Source organism: Pelodiscus sinensis, chromosome 5, assembly GCF_049634645.1.
Source record: "Pelodiscus sinensis isolate JC-2024 chromosome 5, ASM4963464v1, whole genome shotgun sequence".
NCBI lineage: Eukaryota > Metazoa > Chordata > Testudines > Trionychidae > Pelodiscus > Pelodiscus sinensis.
This window is the reverse complement of record NC_134715.1, coordinates 71,248,420-71,273,541: the sequence shown is the minus strand read 5'-3', so window position 1 is coordinate 71,273,541 and position 25,122 is coordinate 71,248,420. Positions and strand designations below refer to the sequence as shown.

Genomic DNA, 25,122 nt, shown 5'->3' with positions numbered 1-25,122 from the left:
CCTGGGTGTATAGCGTGCACGCGCACACACACACACACCACTCACTGCCCTGAGCATGGGCTGACAGTCATCCATGTGGCACAGGTGCTTTCCTGGCTGGCAGCATGCCTGCCCACAGCTTATCCTGGCCTGAGAGAGTAGGCTCCCAATGCCTGGGTCCTAAGGCAGCACCTGGAGGCCATTTCCCAGGAGCCACCTCTAACCCACGGATTTCGGGTGAGGAACCACGGGCAGCTCCACCCCAGGGAGCTGGCGTGTGCACCTGGTGCAGGCCTGTCCCATCGGCACCACCAGCCGCGGGACCTGCCGCCCAGCTCAGCAGCACGCGGCCTCTCCCGGAGGGCGGGGGTTAGGTGGCGGTGATAGCACTGCTCGCGAGCGAGGAGGGAGGGAGCACGCAACGGCGACGAGGGGCGGGGCCATTCGCTCAGTCTTGATAGCTCCTCCCCGGCCGCTCGCGCACGAGCGTCCCTGGAGGTGCGGCGCGTCCTCCGCAGGGATTGTGAAATTGTGGTCTCGTGATTAAGTCACGAGCGCGGGAATGCGGAAGCTGGGCCGCTCGCGCGCCGCCCGGATGATGCATGAATGCTGCCGGCGCGCGGCCATGGGGTTCGGCCACTGTCGAGCGCTGCTAGTCTTGCTGCTGCTGCTGCCTGTGCCCGGGGCGGCGCGCGCCGGTGCAGCTGCGCTGCCTCTAGTCGTCAACACCTGGGCGTTTCGGAAAGCGACGGAAACAGGTGTCCTGGCTCCGGGCGGGCGGGTCAGAGGGGCGCTCCTGTTCTCCTTCCTTCCCGCAGCGGGGCGGCTGCGACCCTGGTCTTGCACCGCTGCCTGTGAGCGCGGGGGGAGGACGGAAGCGACGCGTCTCTGTGTCGCTCTTACAGTTTAGTAAAATATTTGCAAACTGAAGAACGAGCGGAGTGGTTTTTCACTGCTGCTTTTGCCCATACTTTTAAGAAGAACCTGCCCTTCCCCACCAGTGTTTGAAAACCAAATAGCGCTCCATTAGGAACATGCACACACAGGACATTTTAAAAATGTTCTCACTTTGAACTAGGAAACACCCGAAATTGCGACACACTTGAGTTTTTTACATGCCTTTCACTTCTCACCATCTGAATAGATTTTAGTAACAAGTATTAAAAGTAGAGTTATAAGAGGTAACTGCTGAAAATCTTAGAGGTTACACAATTACCACTGCTTAAATAAGCCTTATATAATATTGCAGAGCCCTCAGCAAAGTCTACTCAGTAGCAGGGCTGCCCAGCGCCTGGAGGAGTGGGGTCAGATTTGCCACAGACAGGGCTTCTGCCAGCTGCAGTAGCCTCTGTCTGTGGTGGACCCTGTGGGGCTGGAGCAATCCCCCACAGGATGGGCCAGGAGCTTCTCCAGCCACTAGGGTTAACCCTAGGGTGGTAACCATTTAGGGTGATGTTTACTGGTTAGCCACTTAGCCTGTTAACCTTTAACCTTTCACATTCCTAATTAAGTGTGCTTAAAATATATTTTCCTAAAAATTCAGTGTCTCTTTAGAATCCATCCCAAATATTCTTTAGACAGCAGCAGTTCTGAACATCATCATATTTTTCGATGTTGTGTTTATCTGCTGTTGGGTGTACGTTGTAACTTACAGAGGAGTATTCATTCTTACTGTCATCTACAAAGATGGGAACAGATTGTAGAGATGGATTTTTAAAAAGCAACCAAGCTAAACAATAGTTTTGAAATTGTTTCCTTTATTAATTGTTAGTTAAGTGAGTTATCCATTTTTTCAGCAACGAAATATCACACTTCCAGCGTAAGGCCTGTTTCACAAATGCACATACTTAAGCTGATTATTTTTGAGATGCATCACAAAAACAACCCTTGGAAATTCTCAGAATAGTAAGGTTTGAGCATGGCATCACTGTTGTCTAGTGGAGGTCACAATTGAGAGTACCAGTATCAGATAAAAAGCTTCAGGGGATAGCTGAGTTAGTCTGTACAGGATAAACTAAAAAACAACATATTGAATATTAGATCAGACTGGCCAAACTTGGCAAACACTCCCAAAGTGGTGGTGTAACCTATAGTTAGATTTAGTCAAACCTGAGTCACTTTACTTGCCATAAAACCACTAAATGTCTTTAGCTAGTCCCCTTAGTGCTCCAGTCTCATTTACTGCCCAATCAAAAATTGTCACATGCTGCTTTCTTCCAGCCCTCAAAAGCCAGTTGCTTACCACCAAATCAAGGTACTCTTCAGATCTCATCAAATGCAATGCTGCAGCTAGTCCTTTAGTAAACTAACTAAAGATTTATTAACTAAGAAAAGAAATAAGTTATGCAGAAACGTAAAACAGGTAAATTACTGCCCAAATTCAGTCCTGTATTCAGAATTTTTCTTCTGAAAGTTCAATACTCAAGAAATGTGGTAGGAAAGAAGAAAGAGGTAAAAGGTGCTTTTGTTCTTGTCTTTCCTAGCTTGACCTCTTTTCTGGCAAATCCTAGCTGTTTAATGGAGTTGAGATGGCTTCATTGCCTAGCAGGTATAGGCTCTGCAGTTCTTCATGTGAATTGCAAATTCTGCTTACACCTTTTGACTGCGTCTAGACTGGCATAATTTTCCGCAAATGCTTTCAACGGAAAAGTTTTCCCGTTAAAAGCATTTGCGGAAAAGAGCGTCTAGATTGCCATGGATGCTTTTGCGCAAAAGCACTTTTTGCGGAAAAGCGTCCGTGCCAATCTAGACGCAGTTTTGCGCAAGAAAGCCCCGATCGCCATATTCACCATCGGGGCTTTTTTGCGCAAAACACTTTTTAGCTGTCTACACTGGCCCTTTTGCGCAAATATATTTGTGCAAGAGGGCTTTTTCCGGAACGGGAGCAGCATAGTATTTGCGCAAGAACACTGACAATCTTATATTAGATTGTCAGTGTTCTTGCGCAAATTCTAGCGGTCAGTGTAAACAGCTGGCAAGTTTTTCTTGCGGAAAAACTTGCCAATCTAGACGCAGCCTTTGTGTGCCTCTGCTAATGTGTCTTCAGATATACAGAGGCTCAAATTCACAGCTCTTTTTGTATTCCTGAAGGACTAACTTGTGGGTGCTTCTAAAAGGGTATATTTTGCACAAGTTTTATCACAATTTTGCAGAAGTGATGACCTATTTGTGTAGTCAATTACCTTCCTCACTATACAGCATCATGTGCACATAAATATTTACAGGATGTCTTAATCCTGCCATTTGTTTGTAGAAGAGTGGATCCCTACATTCATGCTGGACTCCCTTTACTTCATTGTGGCTTTAGAATAGATAGACTCGGAATTCTGATCCCATGAAGCAGTTTGTGGAATCAAGTCCCATAAATCAAGTTCAGCTGAGCCATTTGTATGACTCACATAAAAAACCTTTTTGGATCCACAAACTAGATCTCAAAAGGCAGATGACAGCAACGGTGCTGGGTAAAATATGGTTATGTTTATTGATGCATAAATGCTATTTTTAGTTCCTGTTTGTTTATATACCTTTAAACACTGATGGGTTTAATTTTGTGCTTTGCATGTTTTATGGTTCATTCTCTCTGAAATGGCTGTTAGGAAATGTTTTTAACATAACTTGTTTTTATGGCATATTGTAAGGTTTTTTTTTAAGTGTACATGATCTTACATTGCTAAACAGACTTAATTTAGATTTCATGTGGGCTTGGATACCTGTGTGAAAGTTTGTGTGTGTATACTTAGTGCCCGTCACACTTTGGAGAGGAATGCTTGATTACACAACAATCAATTATTGTTTTTTTTTTAACGTAGAATTAAATACACTATAGTTGTAGATAATGTTCAGTGGGAAGTTATCCCCTACAAATATATTTCTGTGCTTTCCTTTCAGAAACAGTAGCCAATAATGCAAAAAATGTTGACTTTTTTTATATCCCAAATAACACTTTCTCTAGATTTCATCTAAGAATTGTAACACATTATACAATTTCTTTTACCTCCATATAGGTGTATTTTTCTTGTGTGTTTTTAAAATTTTAAATTACAGATTAGACAATAATTATTTTTACTTAAGTTGTTTGTGTTGATTACAGCATGGTGTACCTTAAAGTCAGGAGGCTCTGAGCTGGATGCAGTAGAGAGAGGCTGTGGTCAGTGTGAGATTGAACAGTGTGATGGAACTGTAGGGTTTGGAGGAAGTCCAGATGAACACGGAGAAACAACATTAGATGCCATGATTATGGACGGGTAAGAAAGCTACACCAATGTAAAGAGTGATCCTAAGAATTTTTAGCACAGTTCCGACTGATGTAAGAATGTTAACATGTGGTTATCAGGCTAATCATATAGTCGGACCACTAGTTACGAACCTGGGGGGGGACCCCGCTAGTGCGGGGTGCCTCCCCCACTGTCGCCGGGAGACACGGAGCTAGCGCCCCCCCCAGCAGACCGCATCTCCCTGGTCTGCTGGGGGTGGGGAGGCGCAGCTAGTGCGCCCCCCTCGCCCCCAGCAGACCAGGCTTTTCTCGCCGTGGAGGACGTGGACGGCGGGACCATGGCGTGTCTCGGCGGTCCCGCCGCCTGCATCCTCCACGGCGAGAAAAGCCGCTCCGCGTCTCCCTGGTCTGCTGGGGGGAGGGGGGGGCGCAGCTGCTGCGCTCCTCTCCCCCACCCAGCAGGCAAGCCTTTTCTCACCGAAGCCTGGGGTAGAGCAGCTGGGGGGCTGCCGGGTTGGTCCAGTAGCGCCGCACCTTGGTGCTGTGGGACCAACCCGGCAGCGCCCCTGCTGCTCTGTCCCAGGCGTCCAGATTCAGCCTCTGTTGAAACTGATCAGCGGCTGATTCCAGGAAGCCCAGGGCAGAGCAACTCTGCCTCCGGCTTCCTGTAGTCAGCCGCTGGTCAGTTTCAGTAGTGGCTGACTTGGGAACACCTGGGGCAGAGCTGCTGGGTTGCTGCCGTGTTGGCCCCAGGCGTGTCCGATTCAGCCGCTGCTGGTCAGTTTGAACAGCGGCTGAATCTGGACACCAGTTCCGACTTGCATACAAATTCAACTTAACAACAAACCTACAGTCCCTATCTTGTACGTAACCCGGGGACTGCCTGTATACAATTTGTTGATAGGATGGCTCTGCAGAGCCACAGTGATGGTAGCTCCAGGAGACAGCTCAGCCTGGGACTGAGCAGTCCCGGCTCGTGCCAGCTCCGGGAGCCACCCGTGCTGTGCAATGGCAGTCAAAAAGGCAAATAGGTTGTTAGGAATGATTAAAAAAGGGATAGAAAATAAGATGAATATCTTGCTGCCCCTATATAAAACTATGGTACGCCCACATCTTGATTACAGCGTACAGATGTGATCTCCTCACCTCAGAAAAGATATTTTGGCATTAGAAAAGGTTCAGAAAAGGGCAACTAAAATGATTAGGGTCCCATATGAGGAGAGGCTAAAGAGACTGGGACTTTTCTGTTTAGAAAAGAGGAGACTGAGGAGGGATATGATAGAGATATATAAAATCATGAGTGGCGTGCAGAGGGTGAATAAAGTAAAGTTACAGGGGATAGCCGCGTTAGTCTGTTACAGAAAAAAACAGCAAATGGTCCGGTAGCACTTTCTAGACTAACAAAACATGTAGATGGTATCATGAGCTTTCGTGGGTACTGAAGAAGTGGCTGTGCCCACAAAAGCTCATGATACCATCTACATGTTTTGTTAGTCTAGAAAGTGCTACCGGACCATTTGTTGTTTTTAAAGAAAAGTTATTTACTTGTTCCCATAATGTAAGAACTAGAGGACACCAAATGAAATTAAAGGGTAGCAGGTTTAAAACTAATAAAAGAAAGTTCTTCACACAGTGCACAGTCAACCAATGGAACTCTTTGCCAAAGGAGGCTGTGAAGGCTAGGACTATAACAGAGTTTTAAAAAGACCTAGATAAATTCATATAGGTTAGCCAGGGGAGAAGGAATGGTGTCCCTGGCCTCTGTTTGTCAAAGGCTGGAGATGGATGGCAGGAGACAAATCGCTTGATTGTTGTCTTCGGTCCACCCCCTCTGGGACACCTGGCACTGGCTGCTGTCAGCAGACAGGATACTTGGGTGGATGGACCTTTGGTCTGACCCAGTATGGCCGTTCTTATGTGTCTCTGTGTTTTAAATGTACTAAGAGCCGCAGGGCTTTTACTACATTTAAAATGCAGAGGCACAGCAGTCCGTGTAAGCCAGGACTGCTCGATTCTGGCTAGCGCCGAATCCAGCAGCTCCTGTTGGTGGCAGCCAGCCCTGTCTGCTGGAAACGGGGGCTGGTCCTGAGCAGACTCTGTTCGCATTGGACAAGGCTGGCTGCCACAAACGGGCTGCTTGGTGGTAGCAACCCCTATTCACAGGGGGCGGGGAAGGGGCAGCTCCCCACTGGGGCCCCTACGGACAGGGGCTGCTTCACAGCAGCCGTCCCTATCTCCTCTCTCCCCCCCCGCCTCCCCTGCCCACCATGCCGTCTCTGAGAGTGGCAGCAGAAGAAGGAGCAGGTAGCACCCTGGAGATGGTGCTTTGGGGAACCAGCTTTTAAGCCAACTGCTGCCCCAGCACCAGCTCCTGTTCTTCCCCTTGCTGCTGCTTATTGAGGCAGCAAGGGGGGGGGGGGTGCCACTGGGAGCAGGGCACTACTTAGGTAGTGCCCTGCTCCCCTGTGTTCCCACTGCGGCCACTTCAGCCTTTGAAATGTACAAGAGCCATGCTGATAGAGGCAGCAAGGGAAGGGGGAAGTCAAGTTACTGCTCAGCTGTCTGATAAGCTTATGCTTATCGGATAGTCTTCTAGTCACTTTCATCCCTAGTCTGTTGTAAGCATTGTTATATGTACCATTCCATTGTGTTGATGTGCTCAATAGCGTTTACATTACACTCAAACTGTGATGTTAACTGATAATCTTGGTTACAATAGAAAGAAAGACAGAAAGAAAGATCCAGCCAAGCAGGGAATAAATTGCCATGACATGTTTCAAATTTAACTAAACATTTTTCTTTTTTTGTGTGCAGTCCCTGACATTCATTTCCGATAGCCGGGTTGACACATATGGTAGCTCAGGGAAGCATATGGAGTCCCTGGGTGTTGTAGAGATTCTCCTTGAAAATGAAATTTAGTGTACTGTACATATACAGCAGTTTGTCTGAAGCAGCAGTGTGGCTTATTTTGAAGGATTGGAGTAATCTTAATAGAGAACCATTTTCTCTTTAATTTCAATACAAATTTTATTTGCCTGACAATTTTGTTCTGACTTTAAGATGCTTCAGGGGGTAGCTGAGTTAGTGTGTACAGGATAAACTTAAACAACAAATGGTCTGGTTTATAGTCTACCACTATAAAGTCCTACCAGACCCTTTGTTGTTTTTTAAGTTTATCTTTTATATGTTGTTCATTGTTTAAGTCTGGCCTATACCCCTGTACTTAGAAGTCTAACTGGTTTGCTTAGGGGTGTATTTATTTATATCTGAAATATTTACACTAGTAAAACATGAATATGGATGTACAAAAGCTTCAGAAGGGTAGTCAAGTTAGTCTGTAACTGGAAAAACTTAAAAAAACAACAAATCGTCTACAGCACCTTTAAAGACTAACAAAACATGTGGATGGTATCATAAGCTTTCATGGGCACAACCCACTTCTTCACATGACTGGAGTATTGAAAGTCTAGATTCAAGAATAAATAAGGGAAGGCGAGGGTGGAAAAAGGAGTGTGTGGGGGGAGGAAGCTGACAACCAAACAAAGGGTACTTAAAGAGGTGCAAATTGTTCTTAAGTCATTAGGATGTGGAAGGTATATAGTTATACTAGTACAACAATGATTTCCACCAGTACAGAATAATGTACCATTATAGCGATATAACTGCATTCAAGGGTGTTAGACTACTCAAACTATACTAATATAGATAAAATGGTACAACTTCCTAGTGTAGACAAATACCAAGCATATATAGCAAAAGATATATAATTGTTTTATTATCTTTTGTTACTGTTTAATGTATGCACACCTTAAATATTTTTCACTTCCATATTCTTCTTGTTTCAGCAACACCATGGAAGTTGGAGCAGTTGCAGATCTCAGACGTATAAAAAATGCTATTGGTGTGGCACGGAAAGTGATTCAGCACACTAAGCACACGTTATTAGTGGGCGAGTCAGGTAAATATTTCCGTTATTTCTGAATCTTACTCTTGTCTTAATTATCACTGTTGAGTAAAGAGGCTTATGATTGATCAGTCTTGATATTGAGGGTATCCCCACCATTATTCATAAGAATGCTGTTAAGTAATCCAAATGCATTTATCCTCCTTTAAAAGTATCAAATATCTACAAATTATCAGGGTTTTTTATTCTGCTATTTCTGCTTTAATTAAATGAAGGATTTATATTCCCTCTACAGACTCAGCTGCAATGATAATATCTCTGAAAATACAGATACTAAGTACAGATGTTTCGCCATCATAAGGAACTATGTAAATAGAAGCTACTGTTTGCTAATATTACTTTTAAAATAAAAGGCCAGCTTTGTTAAAAAACGAAGGCAGTATTGGTACCTACGTTTATTTTAAAGTTCATTTTCATATTCAGTGAGCACAGTCATTGTATTTTGCAGTTTAAAAACATACATTAAAACTTCCTGCCTCAAAGAGTTTGTAAATAAATTAGGTACTGTACAGGTGGGCACAACACACTGGGTGGTGATAAATTCTATAAACATTGGAGGTTTCATCTTTTAAGATAGCATAATACTTTATTGGTGGATTAATATATTTAGACTTTATGGAAGAAAATATTTCTAGGAAGACTATGAATAGAGAATGGAAGATTAATTGATTTAAGGGTTTTTTAAGTGTAGGGGGCTGCATGGAGGAAGTCATGAAGGCAAAGATGAAACTTAAAAAGAGATGATGTCATCAGAGGAGAGGAAGGTGAGTTTGGCAGCAGCATTTTGGATGGAATGGGGAAATGAGACAAGTCATAGAAGATTTTGTTGTAGTTGATGTAAGGACTCATTTACGTCTGATGAAGGAAGGCTGGAGTTTAAGATGCTTTATAGAAACTTTTGATTTGATCAGGAGGAGGTCACTAATGGTAATGGCCATGGTAGGAGGAGTATCCATAACATGTAAGAGATTCAGGAGGGAATGAGAAGAGTGGGAAGTAAAGATAGTCACAGAAGAATTTGTGCTTTAAGGTAAAATGGAGGTTTGGGATGGGGTAAAGTAATAGATGTTGGGAAATAGCAGCACAATCTGGAATACTAGGAATTAAGTCTGATAATGACTGAGAACTAGGGAGATTTATTACATGTGGGTATAATTAAGGAACTGGAAGCTGCTAGCAAGATAGCTTTACAATGGGAATTCAGGGTATAAAAAGGAAGTAGGGAACTTTTTTGGGGGGTGGAGGTCACCAGCCCACAGATACATCAGTTGGGTGCCACACAAGTGAGAACCAAAAAAAAACCAAAAGCACACACACATACCCCTCACTCCTCCTTCCCCCAACTAAGAAGCAGAAAGACACTTCCCCACATTCCTCTGGCTTTGGCTAATAGATTTTGTCGAGAAAAAGCCTCCAGGCAGTGCTGTAGTTTACCAGCAAGGGGCAGACGGAGAGACAGCACCCAGAGTCACTTCTTCCTCTTGCCAGTCAGAGCTGGTGGGTCAGATCCAACTCTGGTTTGCCTGACTGCAGCCTGTGTGGCTAGGGACTTTTTCCCCACAGCAGGAAGCCAATGCTGGCATGCCAGTCCCCCAGGGGAAGCTGCAGGATGGGAGGTAGGGCTGGAGCAATCAACTGGGGCTCCCCAATGCTGAGGGGGAGCCTTGGGTGCCAGATCCTCGCCTTAGGTTTCCTACCCCTGGTATAAAAGGATTTCCTCATAGGTAGAAATGTCATGTGGTGGGGAGGGTAGAAAGCTTATACAAGAGCCAGGTTTTTTGGAAGAAAGAAATTAGCTAAATTTAGGAGCAGATTTGGTGTGAGATGGTGGTAGGTTTGAAGAGAGAGTCAGAGAGGTGACAAGCTTCAGTGTCATGTGTAAGATAGGAATGTGAACGTATAACTGTGTACATGGTTATCCAATGACCCTGGGCTCATCAGTTACCATTTAGAGTTACAAGTAGGCTCCCAGTACACGTGGGGAGCCACCTTAAAAGATGGCTCCCTGCACATGCAGGCTCCCAGGTAGTTGTCTGCCCCCTAGTGCTGCTGCCTCTGAATCAGTCTGGCTTAAAAGCTGGTTCCCTGCTTGCAGCAGCTCCCATGGAGCTGACTGCCACCCTGCGTGTAACTATGTAACCGCTGAATAAGTAACCTGTAACTGCTGAATTTAACACATTTTAACATCCCTAGTGTCAGAAGGATGAGTTCACAATGGGATGAGCATTGGGATGATGGAAACCAATATTCAGAATGATGCTAGGGATTGGTAAGGCAAACAGTTATGGGAGAATCATGGTCTGGTAGAACCTTATAGACTAACAAAACATGTAGATGGTATCATGAGCTTTCGTGGGCACAACCCACGTCTTCAGATAACCGGAGTTATGATTAGAGGATAAGGAAACTCGAAATATATAGGACTTAATGGGCTATGGAGCTGAACTTTAAAGTCAATTGGTTGAAGAAAGGAATGTGAATTTCTATTCCGCACAAAGTAATAAAAACAATTTTTTAAATTGTCTTTAAAATATGACTTTTTGTAAGAGTTTCTCCACAGCATTGTTTTTGCTTTTTATCAAAGCTACATAGTCAGGTACACATAGTTTACATATTTCTCCTCATTTGGAGAATAAATGATGAAAATATTTGAAACTAAAATAGTGTCCTTTAGTTTTGTTTTTTTTTCCGAACAATTTTTATGAATGAATGACAGAGAAATAAGAATACAATCATGCTCTTAACTGTTCAACATTATATACAACTTACTATAATTTGTTGTTTTAATGTGTGGAAAGTACAGTTTATTGTTCCTGGCTCTAAAATTTTAATGGGAATTCATGTTTCTTCTGGTTTTCAGTACTGAAAATAATTGAATCTTATATTTCTGACTTCCTAAACAGTCTTCAGAGTCTTTTTCAGTTTAAGTGCCTCCAAATTATATCAGGTAGGGAGTATGATGGATGGTGGGTTTTTTGCAAAAACATGCTACATTAGTGCACGTTTCCAAACAGCTTTTACTTCTGGAATAAAAACAAGCTACAGAAGTCATACAGGAGGATCAATATACATGGATAAGCAGACTTTCCTTAACTCAGTTGTTCTCTTACTCATTTACTAGCATTCCAGTATCTAAACATTTAATACCATGACTATTGCTCATAAAACTCCTAATACATGTATCGGGTTAGAAAAGCAATACAAAATTAACTTCTAAATTAATGAGAGGTTTTTTGTAATATTTGGATAAGAGCAAATGCCTAAAAACTTCATAAAACTGCATTAGGTGCACATAAATCTCAAATAGTAATAGAAATGTAGTCGTGTTAGTCTGGTGTAGCTGAAGCAAAATACAGGACTATGTAGTACTTTAAAGACTAACAAGATGGTTTATTAGATGATGAGCTTTTGTGGGCCAGACCCACTTCCTCAGATCAAATAGTGAAAGAAAATAGTCACAACCATATATACCAAAGGATACAATTTAAAAAAATGAACACATATGAAAAGGACAAATCACATTTCAGAACAGAAGGGGGATGCGGGGGGGTGGAGGGAGGCAAGGTAAGTGTCTGTACAAAATGGAAGAGATTGGCAACTTCCAAACCTGCAAACAAGTCTATCTGAATTTGATTTCTTCAAATCTGATAATGCCGAAGATTACTATAACTAAAAAATGAATAAGCGGCGAGGAGTCCTATAGCACCTTACAGACTAACTGAAGTGTTGGAGCATAAGCTTTTGTGGGCAAAGACCCACTTCGTCAGAGGCATGTAGTAGAAATTTCCAGAGGCAGGTATAAATATGCAGGCCAGAATCAGGCTGGAGATGATGAGGTGGATCCAATCAAGGAGGATGAGGCCCACTTCTAGTAGCTGATCTGGAGGTGTGAATTCCAAGAGAGGAGAAGCTGCTTTTGTAGTTAGCAAGCCATTCACAGTCTTTGTTTAATCCCGAGTTGATTGTGTCAAACTTGAAGATGAACTGTAGCTCAGCAGTTTCTCTTTGAAGTCTGGTCCTGAAGTTTTTTTGCTGCAGGATGGCTGCCTTTAGATCTGCAATTGTGTGTCCAGGAAGATTGAAGATTCCCCTACAGGTTTTTGTATGTTGTCATTCCTAATATCTGATTTGTGTCCATTGATTCTTTTACGCAGGGACTGTCCAGTTTGGCCAATGTGTACGTTGGGGCATTGTTGGCACATGATGGCATATATTACGTTAGTAGATGTGCAGGAGAATGAACCAGTGACAGTATGGCTGATCTGGTTAGGTCCTGTGATGGTGGTGTTGGTGTATATATGTGGGCAGAGTTGGCACCGAGGTTTGTTACATGGATTGGTTCCTGAGTTAGAGTTATTATGGTGCGGTGTGTAGTTGCTGGTGAGAATATGCTTCGGGTTGGCGGGTTGTCTGTGGGCAAGGACCGGCCTACCTCCCAAGGCCTGTGAAAGCGAGGGATCATTGTCCAGGATGGGTTGAAGATCACTAATGATGCGTTGGAGAGGTTTTAGCTGGGGACTGTAGGTGATGGCCAGTGGTGTTCTGTTGGTTTCTTTCTTGGGCTTGTCCTGAAGCAGGAGGCTTCTGGGTACACGTCTGGCTCTGTCAATCTGTCTCCTCACTTCTTCGTGTGGGTATTGTAGTTTACAGAATGCTTGTTGAAGATCTTGTAGGTGTAGGTCTCTGTCTGAGGGGTTGGAGCATATGCGGTTGTACCTCAGTGCTTGGCTGTAAACAATGGATCATGTGGTATGTCCAGGATGGAAGCTGAAGGCATGCAGGTAAGCATAGCGGTTGGTAGGCTTTCGGTATAGGGTGGTGTTTATGTGACCGTCACTTATTTGCACCGTGGTGTCCAGGAAATGGACCTCCTGTGTAAACTGGTCCATGCTGAGGTTGATGGTGGGGTGGAAGCTGTTGAAATCATGGTGAAATTCTTCCAGAGTCTCCTTGCCATGGGTCCAGATGATGATGTCATCGATGTAGCGTAGGTAGAGATGGGGCATAAGTGGACGAGAGCTGAGGAAGCGTTGTTCCAGGTCGGCCATAAAAATGTTGGCGTATTGTGGGGCCATGCGGGTGCCCATAGCAGTGCCACTGGTCTGGAGTTTATCCTCACACACAACTATTTCAGATTTGGTGACAATATATATCTCCAGACCAGTGGCACTGCTATGGGCACTCTGTGACAGCTGCTCTCATTCTTTTCAGTTTCCCCTGCTATTGATGTTTGTTTTCACACTATGACAATTATAAAAAAATTAGTAATAAAATTTAAATTTTAGGAAAGTGTTAGTAAAGCTTGAGAAATTGTCAGAGTTGTTCACAAGAGGTATTGATATCTGAGTCTTTCTCTGCTTACCTCATATTTTAAAATGTCTACATAGTAAATTGATAGTATTTTTGTAATTAATGTGCTAGTTTCAGATTTTTGCCTGCTTAAATTATATTTTGCCTGTTAGCACATTTTCTTTTGCTTTTAGTTGGTGGTAGTTAAGTTTGCTCCTCTTGTACAGCAACACATCTGAAGTGAAAGATCTTTGATCACAGTCATAGAGAACATGTATTTAAATGAAGGGACAACATATGTAGTTGACAGCATCTTTTATAAGTGTGGGATATAGTGTGAATTAATTGGATAAATGATTAATTGGATTGTGATGATGTATCAGATATTACACGGATATACCATTTATTTGAGGAACAATATGCTATACAGGCAGTTCCCGGGTTACATACAAGATAGGGACTGTAGCTTTGTTCTTAAGTTGAATCTGTATGTAAGTTGGAACTGGCGTCCAGATTCAGCCGCTGCTGAAACTGACCGCCAGTTCTGACTTACATACAGATTAAACTTAAGAACCCCAAGTCAGCTGCTGCTGAAACTGATCAGCAGCTGATTCCAGGAAGCCCGGGGCAGAGCAACTGTGCCTCGGGCTTCCTGTAGTCAGCGCTGGTCAATTTCAGCAACTGCTGACTTGGAGACGTCTGGGGCAGAGCAGCTGGGGTGCTGCTGGGTTGCTCCAGTAGCACCGCTCCTCGGCGCTACTGGACCAACCCAGCAGCACCCCAGCTGCTCTGCCCCAGGAGTCCTGATTCAGCCACTGCTGAAACTGACCAGCAGCGGCTGAATCAGGACGCCTGGGGCAGAGCAGTTGGGGTGCTGCCGGGTTGGTCCAGTAGTGCCCAGAGCGGCGCTGCGGGACCAACCGGCAGCGCCCCAGCTGCTCTGCCCCAGGGTCCACAACAAAAGCCTGGTCTGCTGGGGGGGCGCACACTAGCTGCAAAGCCTCTGGCAAAAGCGGGACCCCCCCCCCCGCTGCTGCAGGTTTGCTCGCGGTGTCCCTGGTCTGCTGGAGACGGTCCCCAGCAGACCAGGGGCACCGGGAGCAGCTTTTCTTGCCCCGGAGCTCGAGGAGGCTGACCGCTGCCTGTGAGCTCTGGGGCGAGAAAGCCCCGTTCGTAAGTGCGGATCCGCGTAAGTCGGGGGCTGCCTGTAGTTTCAAGGAGATGAGCTGTGTATCAACTAATAGGCCATCTTGATCATAGCATATATTTTATGATAAACTAAATATATTCATATTATAATATTGATTAATTTGTCTTTTTACCTGTTAAAGCCTCATTTTTTGCAGAAAGCATGGGTTTTCAATGTGAAGATTTAACCACCCAGAATTCTCTTTCAATATATTTAAGGTGGCTTAATCAAAGCTGTCAGCCAAACTACTGGAAGGTACAGCTTTATTTTATTTTATTATTTTATTTTAGAAATGTTATCACTCAACATTTCTCATTACTCTTGACTTTTATTAAAGAAAGAAATACTTCATATATATTGAACAAAGAATGATCCATTAAATGTTTTTAAAAATTCTAGAATTCTCTCTTACTTAATAAACATGGGAATGGGAAGCCAGTTTACTATCTGAGTTGCAGAATCCTGTTAAACATTGTTAGAACATTGATTTTTCATTTCTGAGTTTGGGAGCCAATCCTAACTCTCAACAAGGGATAATTTCTCAGTCAGGCATCAAAATTAAGTCTCTAAATGAAATCCTTTACTGGCAGTTAAGACCTGGATCTTGCAGGTATTTAAGCACGAGTGACTTTTACACATGGAAGTAGTCCCCTTAAAATCATAGGACTACTCTTATACTTAATTCTTTCCTAAATTGAAGCCTACATTGGTAGCTGTCAATGATAAACATAATTAGTATGCTTGTCTCTGTACATAGTCTGTTACATACTTGCAGAAGCCAGTCACCTGTAGGTTGTGTTGTCTTTCTAGAATCTGAAGTGATGTGGAATTGACATTTTAATTTGGTACATATTCTCTTGCCTATTCATTTACTTGAAAAAATGTCCTGCCTGGAGTATTGCTTTTAACCACCTTTAGTCATCTAAAGTACAGGAGATTCACTTTATCTCTTAATGTGGTACTAACAGCAACTTAGCTTTTTTTGGTTTCTTTATCTTGTTGAAGGATGCAAACAACTTTTGACTAAAGAATGAGTCTCATGAGTGTTCTGCTATTTTAAACTGAAAGCACCTGTTAGAGAAACAGATTTTGTACTGCACAGTATTGAAAGCCAATCAATGTTTCTCTTAATAAGAATATTCATAGCTTTTGTAACTTCAGTACAACTGTGTATTAGATATCTTAAAATATTGTACAGCTGTAGTTTTATAGTGGATTTTAGATTTGTTAAAGCATCTTGTTTAAAATGCATCTTTACTGAAATGTTGATTACAGAACGTAATACCAGATGCTTCAAAATCCTGTGGACCATACAAACAGGCTAAACAATTTAATAGTGAAGAATGGATCAACTCACAGAGAAGAATAAATATTCATAATCATGATACGATTGGTAACTCTCTTTGGTTATTTTATGCTAAAAGATGTATTTTTTTTTTTTAACTTCATGATCAACTTAATTGTACTGAGTTCAAAGAAAAATTATTTCAAACTTCAGTAAAACTCTGATGGTCCAGCATCTGATGGTCCGGCACTCCTGATGGTCCGGCACCATCAGGAACCCGGAAGTGCTCCAGGCAGCCGGACCATTGGAGCTGCTCTGCCCCAGCTTCCCAGCTTCAGCTGCTGCTAAAACTGACCAGCGGCTGAATTCGGGAAGCTGGGGGCAAAGCAGCTGGAGTGCTGCCGGGTTGGTCCCGTAGTGCTGCCCCTCGGGGCTGCGGAACCAACCTGGCAGCGCCCCAGCTGTCCCCGATTCAGCCACTGCTGAAACTGATCAGTGGCTGACTACAGGAAGCCCAAGGTAGAGCTGCTTTGCCCCGGGCTACCTGGAATCAGCCCCTTATCAGTTTCAGCAGCAGCTGACCTGGGTGCACTTGGGACAGAGCAGCTGGGGCGCTGCCAGGTTGGTCCCCGCAGCGCCGAGGTGCGGCGCTACTGGACCAACCCCGCAGCGCCCCAGCTGCTCTTTCCCAGGTGTCCCGATTCAGCTGCGGCTCAGGGGCACCGGGAGCAGCTTTTCTCGCCCCGAAGTTCAAGATGGCGGACTGCTGCCTCAAGCTCCAGGGCGAGAAAGCCCCGTTCGTAAGTGAGGATCCGACATAAGTCGGATCCGCGTAAGTCGAGGACTGCCTGTATTTCATGGTTAATTTTTCACATGCTGTCAGCATAGCAAACACTCCAGAACTGCAGAATATGGGGACACATTTCCAAACAATCAGTTACATTTTATCTTCTGAGTTTTGGACTGGATCTTTGCCAACTTGGTAATTGTCAGGGGAAAAAAACTCTTCAAAAACGTTCATTACCAAGGAATTACCATTTAAATGTTACGTTCTGAGACATGCAAACATATTGATCAAACTGCTTGGGAACAAGCAAAATTGACTTCAGTGGACTACTTAATTGCTTTAAGAATCTCTCTGAAATGAGGCTGAAATTCCATAATTTCTGGAAGTAAAGGGGTCCCAAAGTTGGTGGATCATATATTGAAATGGCATGTCTTCTCTTCATTTGTACTTGGTTAAGATTATAAAACTTTATTAATGTACAAATTCTCTAAATCACTAGAGGCTTTTTGGATTCTTTGAAATCTGGATAAAATAAACATTCACTAAAGTATTATGCACATTGTTTCTAATTATTTTACCAGGAATGATGATCTATGGCCCAGTTTTCAAATGTTTTAAAATATCAATGTTTAGATTCCTCTGAAAATGTCAATTCAGGTCTGAAATAGGGAAGTTAAATTTAGATAAATTAACTAATCAAATAGTCAATGGGATTTCCATTGACTGTTTGATTAGTTGATAAGGGCACCTTCGTCTTTGAACTGTAGCAAGAGCCCTGCCGGACTCTAGCTACAGTTCAAAAGCAGAAGCCCAGCAGGGAGCGAGGGACCAGTGGGGTGCTGGTACCATGCTCTCTGTGGGCCTTCTGCTTTTGAAATGTGCAGGAACCCTGCCAGGGCTCAGAAGCAGAATCGCAGCAGAACCAGTGCGAGTGGAGACTACTTCAGTCCCCACTTGCGCCATTTCCCACTGTGTCTTTACCTCTCCTGCTCCCCCCCCACCTTCCGGCCAGAGTTTGGTGCTGTGGGAAACCAGCTTTTAAGCCAGCTCCCCCCGCACTGGCTCCTGCTTCTCCCCTTGCTGCCTCTCTCTGATAGAAAGGCAGCTTATACTTATTGGATAGTTAACAAGTTGCTTCCATCCTTAGTGTAAAACTTCAGTTTGAAAATAGGGCCTTTACAACAGCTTTCAAAATATCAGTTTTCATGCTGCTGAATGGTAACACTGATGTATTAACAAATATATTAGAAATTATTTTTAGTAAGCTTTGCCATTGTTTATATCTACAGGCATGATTGTAATTGGTACTTCTGGAAATGTTGCAGTGGGGACATCTACAAATGGTGCAGTCCACAAAATGCAAGGGTTAGTATTTGTAACTCGAGAAAAATGCATATGGTATGCATAATGCTTGATTTCTTGTAATTATTTGTGTTGGCAAAGTGATATTTTGCTTATCTAAATGATTATGTTTATTCAGGGACTACCACAACAGGGCTATTTTCTGGTGGATCTTGTAGGTGCTGCTGTAATTACAATTTGTAATGCGCTTGTTTTTTCAATTTTGTATATAAATATAGTAGAACTGACTTTAGGTCTTCCCTTTTTTACTTTTGTTTTTAAATGGGAGCAAGAATTGGTTCTTTAGGAGCATTGTTTAAAGAATCTGTGGATGTAGCATTACCGTCTTTTAGTGAATATACCCTGCACCCGAATATACCCCACGGTTTTTGCCGTTTGAGTTTAGAAATCCCTATATACCCTGCGCACGAGTAAACCCCGTCCCCCCGGGCTATATTCGGGTGCGGATATATTCCTGCCTGCCCCTGCTCCTGTGCACCATGGCCGCCTGCAGCCTCCTTTTGCTGCTGCTGGCCACCGACCCCCGCGCCCGCAGCTGCTCCGAGGTGTGGTAAAGGGGCTACAAGGAGGATTTGCAAGGGGGTGCAGGGAAGATTGCAAGCAGGTTGCCAGGGGGCACGGGCGATTTGCAGCGATCTGCAGCGTGGGCCACCCACCGCCTGGGCTGGGAGTCTCCCACCTTGCACCTCTGCTGGGGATGCCTCTGCCCTGGCTCCGGAGCATTCCCAGAGAGCAAGCTGGGCTCTTGGGCAGACTTTGCCCCCACTCCCTCTTCTGGGAGAGCCACGCCGGGAAAAAGTTACTGGGCTGCACCCGTCCCTCCCCCACCTTGTAAGTCTCCCCATGTTGTTCAGCCGCAGGCTGTTCAATTTGGCCCCGGCTCTCTGCGGTGGCAAAGGTGTTTGCAGCTCTTCACCCCAGCCTGGCAAAGATTCAGCTGGGAGGGGCTCTGAGTGGGGGAGGAGCATTCTCCAAGGCATGTAGTGCATGGCCTGCCCGGCACTGCGCCCCGTGATGCCTGCCTGTGAGCCTGATCTGGGCAGGGGAGCACTCACCTCCCTGGTAGCTTTTAGAGGCCAATCCTCCCGGAGGGGAAACACTCACCTCCCGTTTCCCGCGCAGCTGCATTCACCCCCAGGAGAGTAAAAAAAAATGTTGTATACCCCACACCCAAGTATACCCCGTGGGGAAGGGTGCGGAGTTTGTAAAAACGATATAACCCGCGGGTTATATTCGCTAAAACACGGTACTCTGTATATGTGATGTTGAATTTAATTTGTTGTTTCATGCTTGTGTTAACTTGTTGGCCCTTTTTAAAAATATGGTAAATGACATGCCTTTTCACTCTTTGAAGTTTAAAAAAAATAAAAAATGCATGTCAGTAATAAGTTTGATTTGACCAATAAATATCTTCTGAATTTTAGGAGTCACAACAGGATTGAGAAATGAGGACTTGTTTATAGATTGACCTATTCCTGAATAATTCTGTATGAACTCTTATTAGGAATGGGTGATTTTTTTTCAAAATTTGCTTAAATCACCATGGAAGTGGACTGACTTGAACCAGAAACCTTCTGTATCTTGAAGGAAGAATACTCAGGAGGTCTAAACCTGTAGTGCAGTCATTATTTCATCAGATGGTTTTGCTTTTTTTCTGGCAATGTTTTGGAGCGTCCAAATGTCTTGTCTATCTTATTACTGAATAGAATGTTCTCATTACCATGGTGTAAATTTAGAAGTTTTTTTTGAAATGTGAAACTGTAAAATCCTGTGGTTCTTATTGCTGTTATTGATTTAAACAAGAACCCTGTTTAAGAAGTTGCCTTTAAATATTGAATCTAGTTCTGCTCTGGTACACTAATGCAACCCTACTGGCATTAATCAAGTTACGCACTAGTGTAACAGTGATCACAGTTTGGTCCATTATAAATAAATGTCTTCATTTTAACTTGGTGCATTTCTTTTCCTTTTTCCCTCTCTAGTCGTGTAGGGGACGCTCCAATAGCTGGAGCTGGAGCATATGCTGACAGTACAGCTGGAGGAGCTGCAGCCACTGGAGATGGTGATATCATGATGCGCTTTTTACCCAGGTTTGTCCGTTTGGGGAAGATTGCATACATTTTTGCCAGAGAATTCCTGTGAAGCAAATTAACAAAGTGATGAATTAATACAATTATTGGTTTTATTGGCTGCTTATACATATTTGGCCATGAGTTGCTTTTTTTATTTATGCCAATCAACATGGCTGTAACCAGATAAGGTCCACTATTATAGACAATGAATCACTTACTGATTCTTAAACATGTTTTCTGCTATCTCATTGCAAATCCAAAATGACAGAAGGAATGAGTAACTTCCATATGTAAATGCAGTCCACCAAAAATGGCTTGTGTCCTGCAGTTTCATTTGTGAGAACAAACACATAAGCATTAGAAAGAAGAGAAAATGGTCTCAGTTGGCTATTTTCTTCCCGATTGTACTTTATAGATAGTGAGCATCTTAATTTCTACCTGCTCCTTTTTATTACTAGAAATGATGTAGTCTGCTTAAAATCTGGGTGTCTGAATTTTGCAAATGATCTTCACGTGTAGTCCCAAATAGAATACACTACAGTATTCTCTTCCAGATGATAGAGGCATTTCTATTTATAAAATAGAGTAGTGATCCAAACTACTCAGATAACTGAACTGCTCAGTCTAAAACTGGCTATACAAATCCTGCTAGCTCGTATTCACTTGTAAATGTTGTAGACCTCAGTAGATCTTGAGTTACCTCAAATCAGTCTTGAAATAAGAGAGAACATTAGGGGTGTGTCTAGACTACAGGGTTTTGTCGACAAAACTATACCTGCATCTACACTACCGCCATGTTCTGTTGACAATAAATTGACAGAATGCAGCAGTTTTGTCGATGGCAGTAAACTTCATTCTACGAGGAATAACGCCTTTTTTTGATAGTACTCTGTTGAAAAAAGGCATTTTTGCATGCAAACTGCTTTTTCGAAAGAGAGCATCTAGACTGTCGAAAAAGCGGCTTCCTTTGTCAACAGTACTGGTTGTACTCTAGACGCTCTTTTTTGACAGAGGCTTTGTCAACAGTATCTGTCAAAAAAAAAGCCTGTAGTCTAGACGTACCCTTGCATAGTTCATTGAGTTAGTCTGAAACGTGTATCTCTGTGACAGAAGATATAGAGTCAAGGGACAAGGAAATGTGATAGTACTTCTCTTCCAGAATGCCAGAATTAAAGATTGTTCCTTGCTTAATTGAGGTTTTCTTATTGTAACAAGACACAGTGGCTTCATATAAGTACATGTTTCTTGAAAGGAAAACAATACTCTTAGGCCCAAGTTGTGGTGGTGTTCAAAATTGTTGACTTTGAGAGTGTGCACTGTAGGACTGCTCAGAAGTATCATTAGTCTAATGATATGTGTTTGATATTGTTGTTACTAATATGAAGGTATTTAAATTTGGTTTTGCATTTAAAATAAAACACCTCAACAAAAAAATCTTTGGTTCTCTGGCAAATCTGAGTCAATTAAAAAAACACCTTCATTATAACAAATGGAAGGGGAGTTGGATAACATGTGTCTCTCTGCATGCATGCTCCCTCTTGGACTTGTGTAAGAAAAGTTAATATTCTTTTACCACATTCTTTCTGACTACTTTTAGCGGAAATTCATTATTTTCTAATTCACCTCTTCAAAAAACAAAAACAGACAAACAGAAAGAAGCCAACTTTGAAAGCCTAAATTTTTAAAGCTAGGTCTGTTTATAAGCCTTTTAGAAACTAGCAGTAAGATGAGGATTGGAGTATTGTGTTCAATCATGTAATGAGGAGAAACAGCAATTCTTGGGGTTCTGTTACAAACTTCAAACAGAAGGTTGTCGATCAGTAGCTTAGTCTTCAATTTTTATTTGTGTTCCAATAAATTATTTTGCTTTGTTCATAAGTGGGCATATAGCCCATGTTTTTGTAGCACTAACTGGATACCATAATATTTTCAACATGGAGTTTGTTCAGTAGTTACTTTTTCAGTGTACTGTCATATTTTAGAAGGTCTTCTGATAATAGTCACAGAGAGTAAAACTTCCAATTTGTTTCCTAAATCAGCTATCAAGCAGTGGAGTATATGAGGACAGGAACAGATCCAACTATAGCTTGCCAAAAAGTTATTTCCAGGATCCGGAAGTATGCTCCATTCTTCTTTGGTGCTGTTATATGTGCCAACACTACTGGAAGCTATGGTAAATCTTCCTGTTATATTTTGTTCAACACAGAGAACTTTGACACAGGCAAGTGAAACATAGAGGTTGATTAAGAAGCAGGCCACAACATTTTTTAACTTTAACCATTGTTGGGGGGAATTGCACTCTCACTGTCAAATACCAGGCATTTTATTAGGTCCAAAGGTATATGATTAAATGATAGCTTGCCAAATACCCAGGGAATCCAGGTTGTTCTTCAGCCTAATATCTAAGATTTGCAGAGAACTTTCCTGGGGGAGTTAATAAATACTTAACATTTACAGCTCCCATTTTCTAATACTTTTATAGGTATGATTAATTTTAAGGGTTTTTTTTTTAAACCATACTTCTTTGGGACATGACATAAGGCAGTCCAAATGTGACTGTAGCAGAGTTTCAGAATGGTACAAGATCAGTCATTGTGCTGGACATCTCATTAGTGAACTATTATGGCTTGTCTACGCTATTGCTTTACAGCACAGTAACTTTCTTGCTTAGGGGTGGGACTTCCCCCACCAATTGCAGCAAGTCTTAGTGCTATCAAGAGCCAGTGTAAACAGACTCCCAGTGCTGGGAGCTGTGCTCCCTCATGGAGTTGGCTTACCTAGAGCCCTCAGAAAGCTCTATCCCAGCACCGGTGCTGTAACCACACTGCTGCGTTAAAGCTGTGCTTTGCCAGCACTTTAAACTTAGAAGTGTAGACAAAGCCTTAGGATAAGTAGAAAATAAAATTTGCTGATCAGTATGGCTTCTATATCTTACTTCCCATAGTTCTGTGTTTGAGAGATTCGAGTTGGAGGAGAACATTATATTCATCAATGTAAAGATATATCTTTCTAATTTACATTACTAAGTTTATTAAGTGCATTAGTAATGAGCATACTGTTTACTTCTAGTAAAATGCTTTTGAGAAATCTAAAAAAAAATTTACATTTTTAGCAAAATTAGTAATTGGATCTTTAGAACATTAAATATGAAAAAAAATACTAATCTTACAATATTCCCTGTAAGTCACTTTTGGTGTTTGTTTGTTTGTTGACTTTCTCAGGTGCTGCCTGCAATAAAGTTCCAGGATTCACTCGTTTTCCCTTCATGGTCTATAGTCCTATGCTAAATCATTCATCTGAACAAGTAGTAGACTGCATTTAGTTCTTTCACTTTTTTTTTCTGTGCCAACTGCATTTATACTTAAAAGACCACGGAGAAAAAGAAAGTGGAAAAGGCTCACTGCCATTTCCTTTTTTATGGATACGTGAGTACGTGGAGTAATATATGTGGAGAAAGCATCTCTCTCTCTCCTCGTTTTAACGTTTTTTGGTTTATAAGCATGCCACCAGTATGTTAGTAAACTTAATCTTTTCTCAATCTAGCAAACTAATTTAATAATCTGGTGGGTTATATCCAAATTCTGGTGGGCAGTTTGGTTTCATCTACCAGATGAATAAATGTATCTATTTTTAGATTACACGATATTGCGTAGAGATCAAAAATATCTATTGATGATAAAGTGGGATTTAAATACTTTACTGATGTATATGGGTGATTATGTTTTAAAATGGAAAATACCTTTTGGAATCAGTCTCAAAAACTGAAAGTTTGCATGACTTTTGTTTCAAGAAGAACTGGAAAGAACAATTTCGTGGCTGATCGGAGAGCAACAAAGTAAGTTGCTTCTTTTGTGGTGATACATCATCATTCTGTGATGTTCAGTCACAGTAATGCAGTGCATTGCAAATGTTATCCTGAAAAGTCAGGAAGTTACTTTATTTGTATCTTTTTGTGACTCAGGTATGCTATATCTTCTCTTCCTTTTTACTTTTACTTCTGGGAACAAATGGAGATGTTTCAATCACAAAGTGTTGGGTAGGATCCCAACAGCTGATAGACACATTTTCAGACGATGGTTTCCATACTGTACTTCTCATTTCATTTCCTATGTTGTGTTCTGTCATTGAGGGCAGTGCTTCTGTGATCAGCATTCCATTGTTGCCTAACATATACAGATTTCAGGCCTACAGGACAGATCCAGAAGAACTGTGGGTGGAATGACTTACTTTTCTGTATTAAATATTCTACAAAATGAATTATGGCTAGTGAAATCTCTTCATTTTAACAGACCTTTTTGGCAACCAAGTCCCAAATTCTTGAAGCTTCTGGTGACTAATTATGGAAATACAGTATTTTCTCCAATGTTTCCTCACTTGTCATTATGTAAAAACTTACACTGACTGGTCTGCTGTCTGTGGTCTTTGAATACAGAGTATTACTTGGAATGTATAGATTTGTTTTTTCTCAAATTAGTAATCACCAGTAATCAGCCACAGTTTAAGATATATTCCAATGATTCAACTTATAAAACTGGCAAAATGACGTACCTTTGGTTTTTTCAACTGGTATTTATTTGTTCAGTAGTTGTAGTTTAGTAAGCAATTTTCTTTAAACTTTCCCTAGTCACAAGCAGTCTGCTACTTCAAATATGTCACTCCCTTAAAAACTTGTTACTGTTCTTGTGGTTACTTCATTTTTTAAAATCAGTTTCTTCTCCTTAATTCCCCTAATACCTTTACCTGATGGTGCTCAAATACACCCATTTGCACAAATTTTTAAGTATTTGCTGCTTCTTGCAGCATCAATTTTCTCCGTCTAATCAACATTTTCCTATTCCCAAACTGCCACCAGTATTGAAAATTGAATTATGAAGTTCAATCTGTTCTGTTTTCAGAATGCTTAGTAAAGGAAAATGCTCCCTTTGTCCTTTTTCTCTTCTGTGCGTGACCTGCCCTCCACAACTGTAAAGGAATAATTGCAT

General features: G+C 42.2%; 1 protein-coding gene across 2 annotated transcripts; it reads left to right on the top strand.

Moving 5' to 3' along the window:
• Positions 1–471: 471 nt before the first annotated feature.
• AGA (aspartylglucosaminidase) lies at positions 472–24,397 on the top strand. Of its 2 annotated transcripts, none has more exons than XM_075930243.1 (9): positions 472–737; positions 4,070–4,223; positions 8,038–8,150; positions 14,792–14,889; positions 15,910–16,027; positions 17,996–18,071; positions 20,051–20,158; positions 22,180–22,313; positions 23,362–24,397. In XM_075930243.1, exons 1-9 carry the CDS (start codon positions 542–544, stop codon positions 23,460–23,462), a joined length of 1,098 nt encoding a protein of 365 aa, XP_075786358.1. In that variant the 5' UTR covers positions 472–541; the 3' UTR covers positions 23,463–24,397. The 2 variants fall into 2 exon arrangements, with proteins under 2 accessions (XP_075786358.1, XP_075786357.1); XM_075930242.1 differs by having other exon boundaries at positions 473–737; positions 14,777–14,889.
• The last annotated feature ends 725 nt before the right edge of the window (positions 24,398–25,122 follow it).

What these genes read in the sequence shown, in the direction of transcription:
- AGA (XM_075930242.1), top strand. Translation starts at nt 542, where the DNA reads ATGCGGAAGCTGGGCCGCTCGCGCGCCGCCCGGATGATGCATGAATGC. An exon ending in GCAGTCCACAAAATGCAAGG is followed by an intron (nt 18,072 to 20,050) that starts GTTAGTATTTGT and finishes TTCCCTCTCTAG; the next exon opens with TCGTGTAGGGGACGCTCCAA. An exon ending in ATGATGCGCTTTTTACCCAG is followed by an intron (nt 20,159 to 22,179) that starts GTTTGTCCGTTT and finishes TTCCTAAATCAG; the next exon opens with CTATCAAGCAGTGGAGTATA.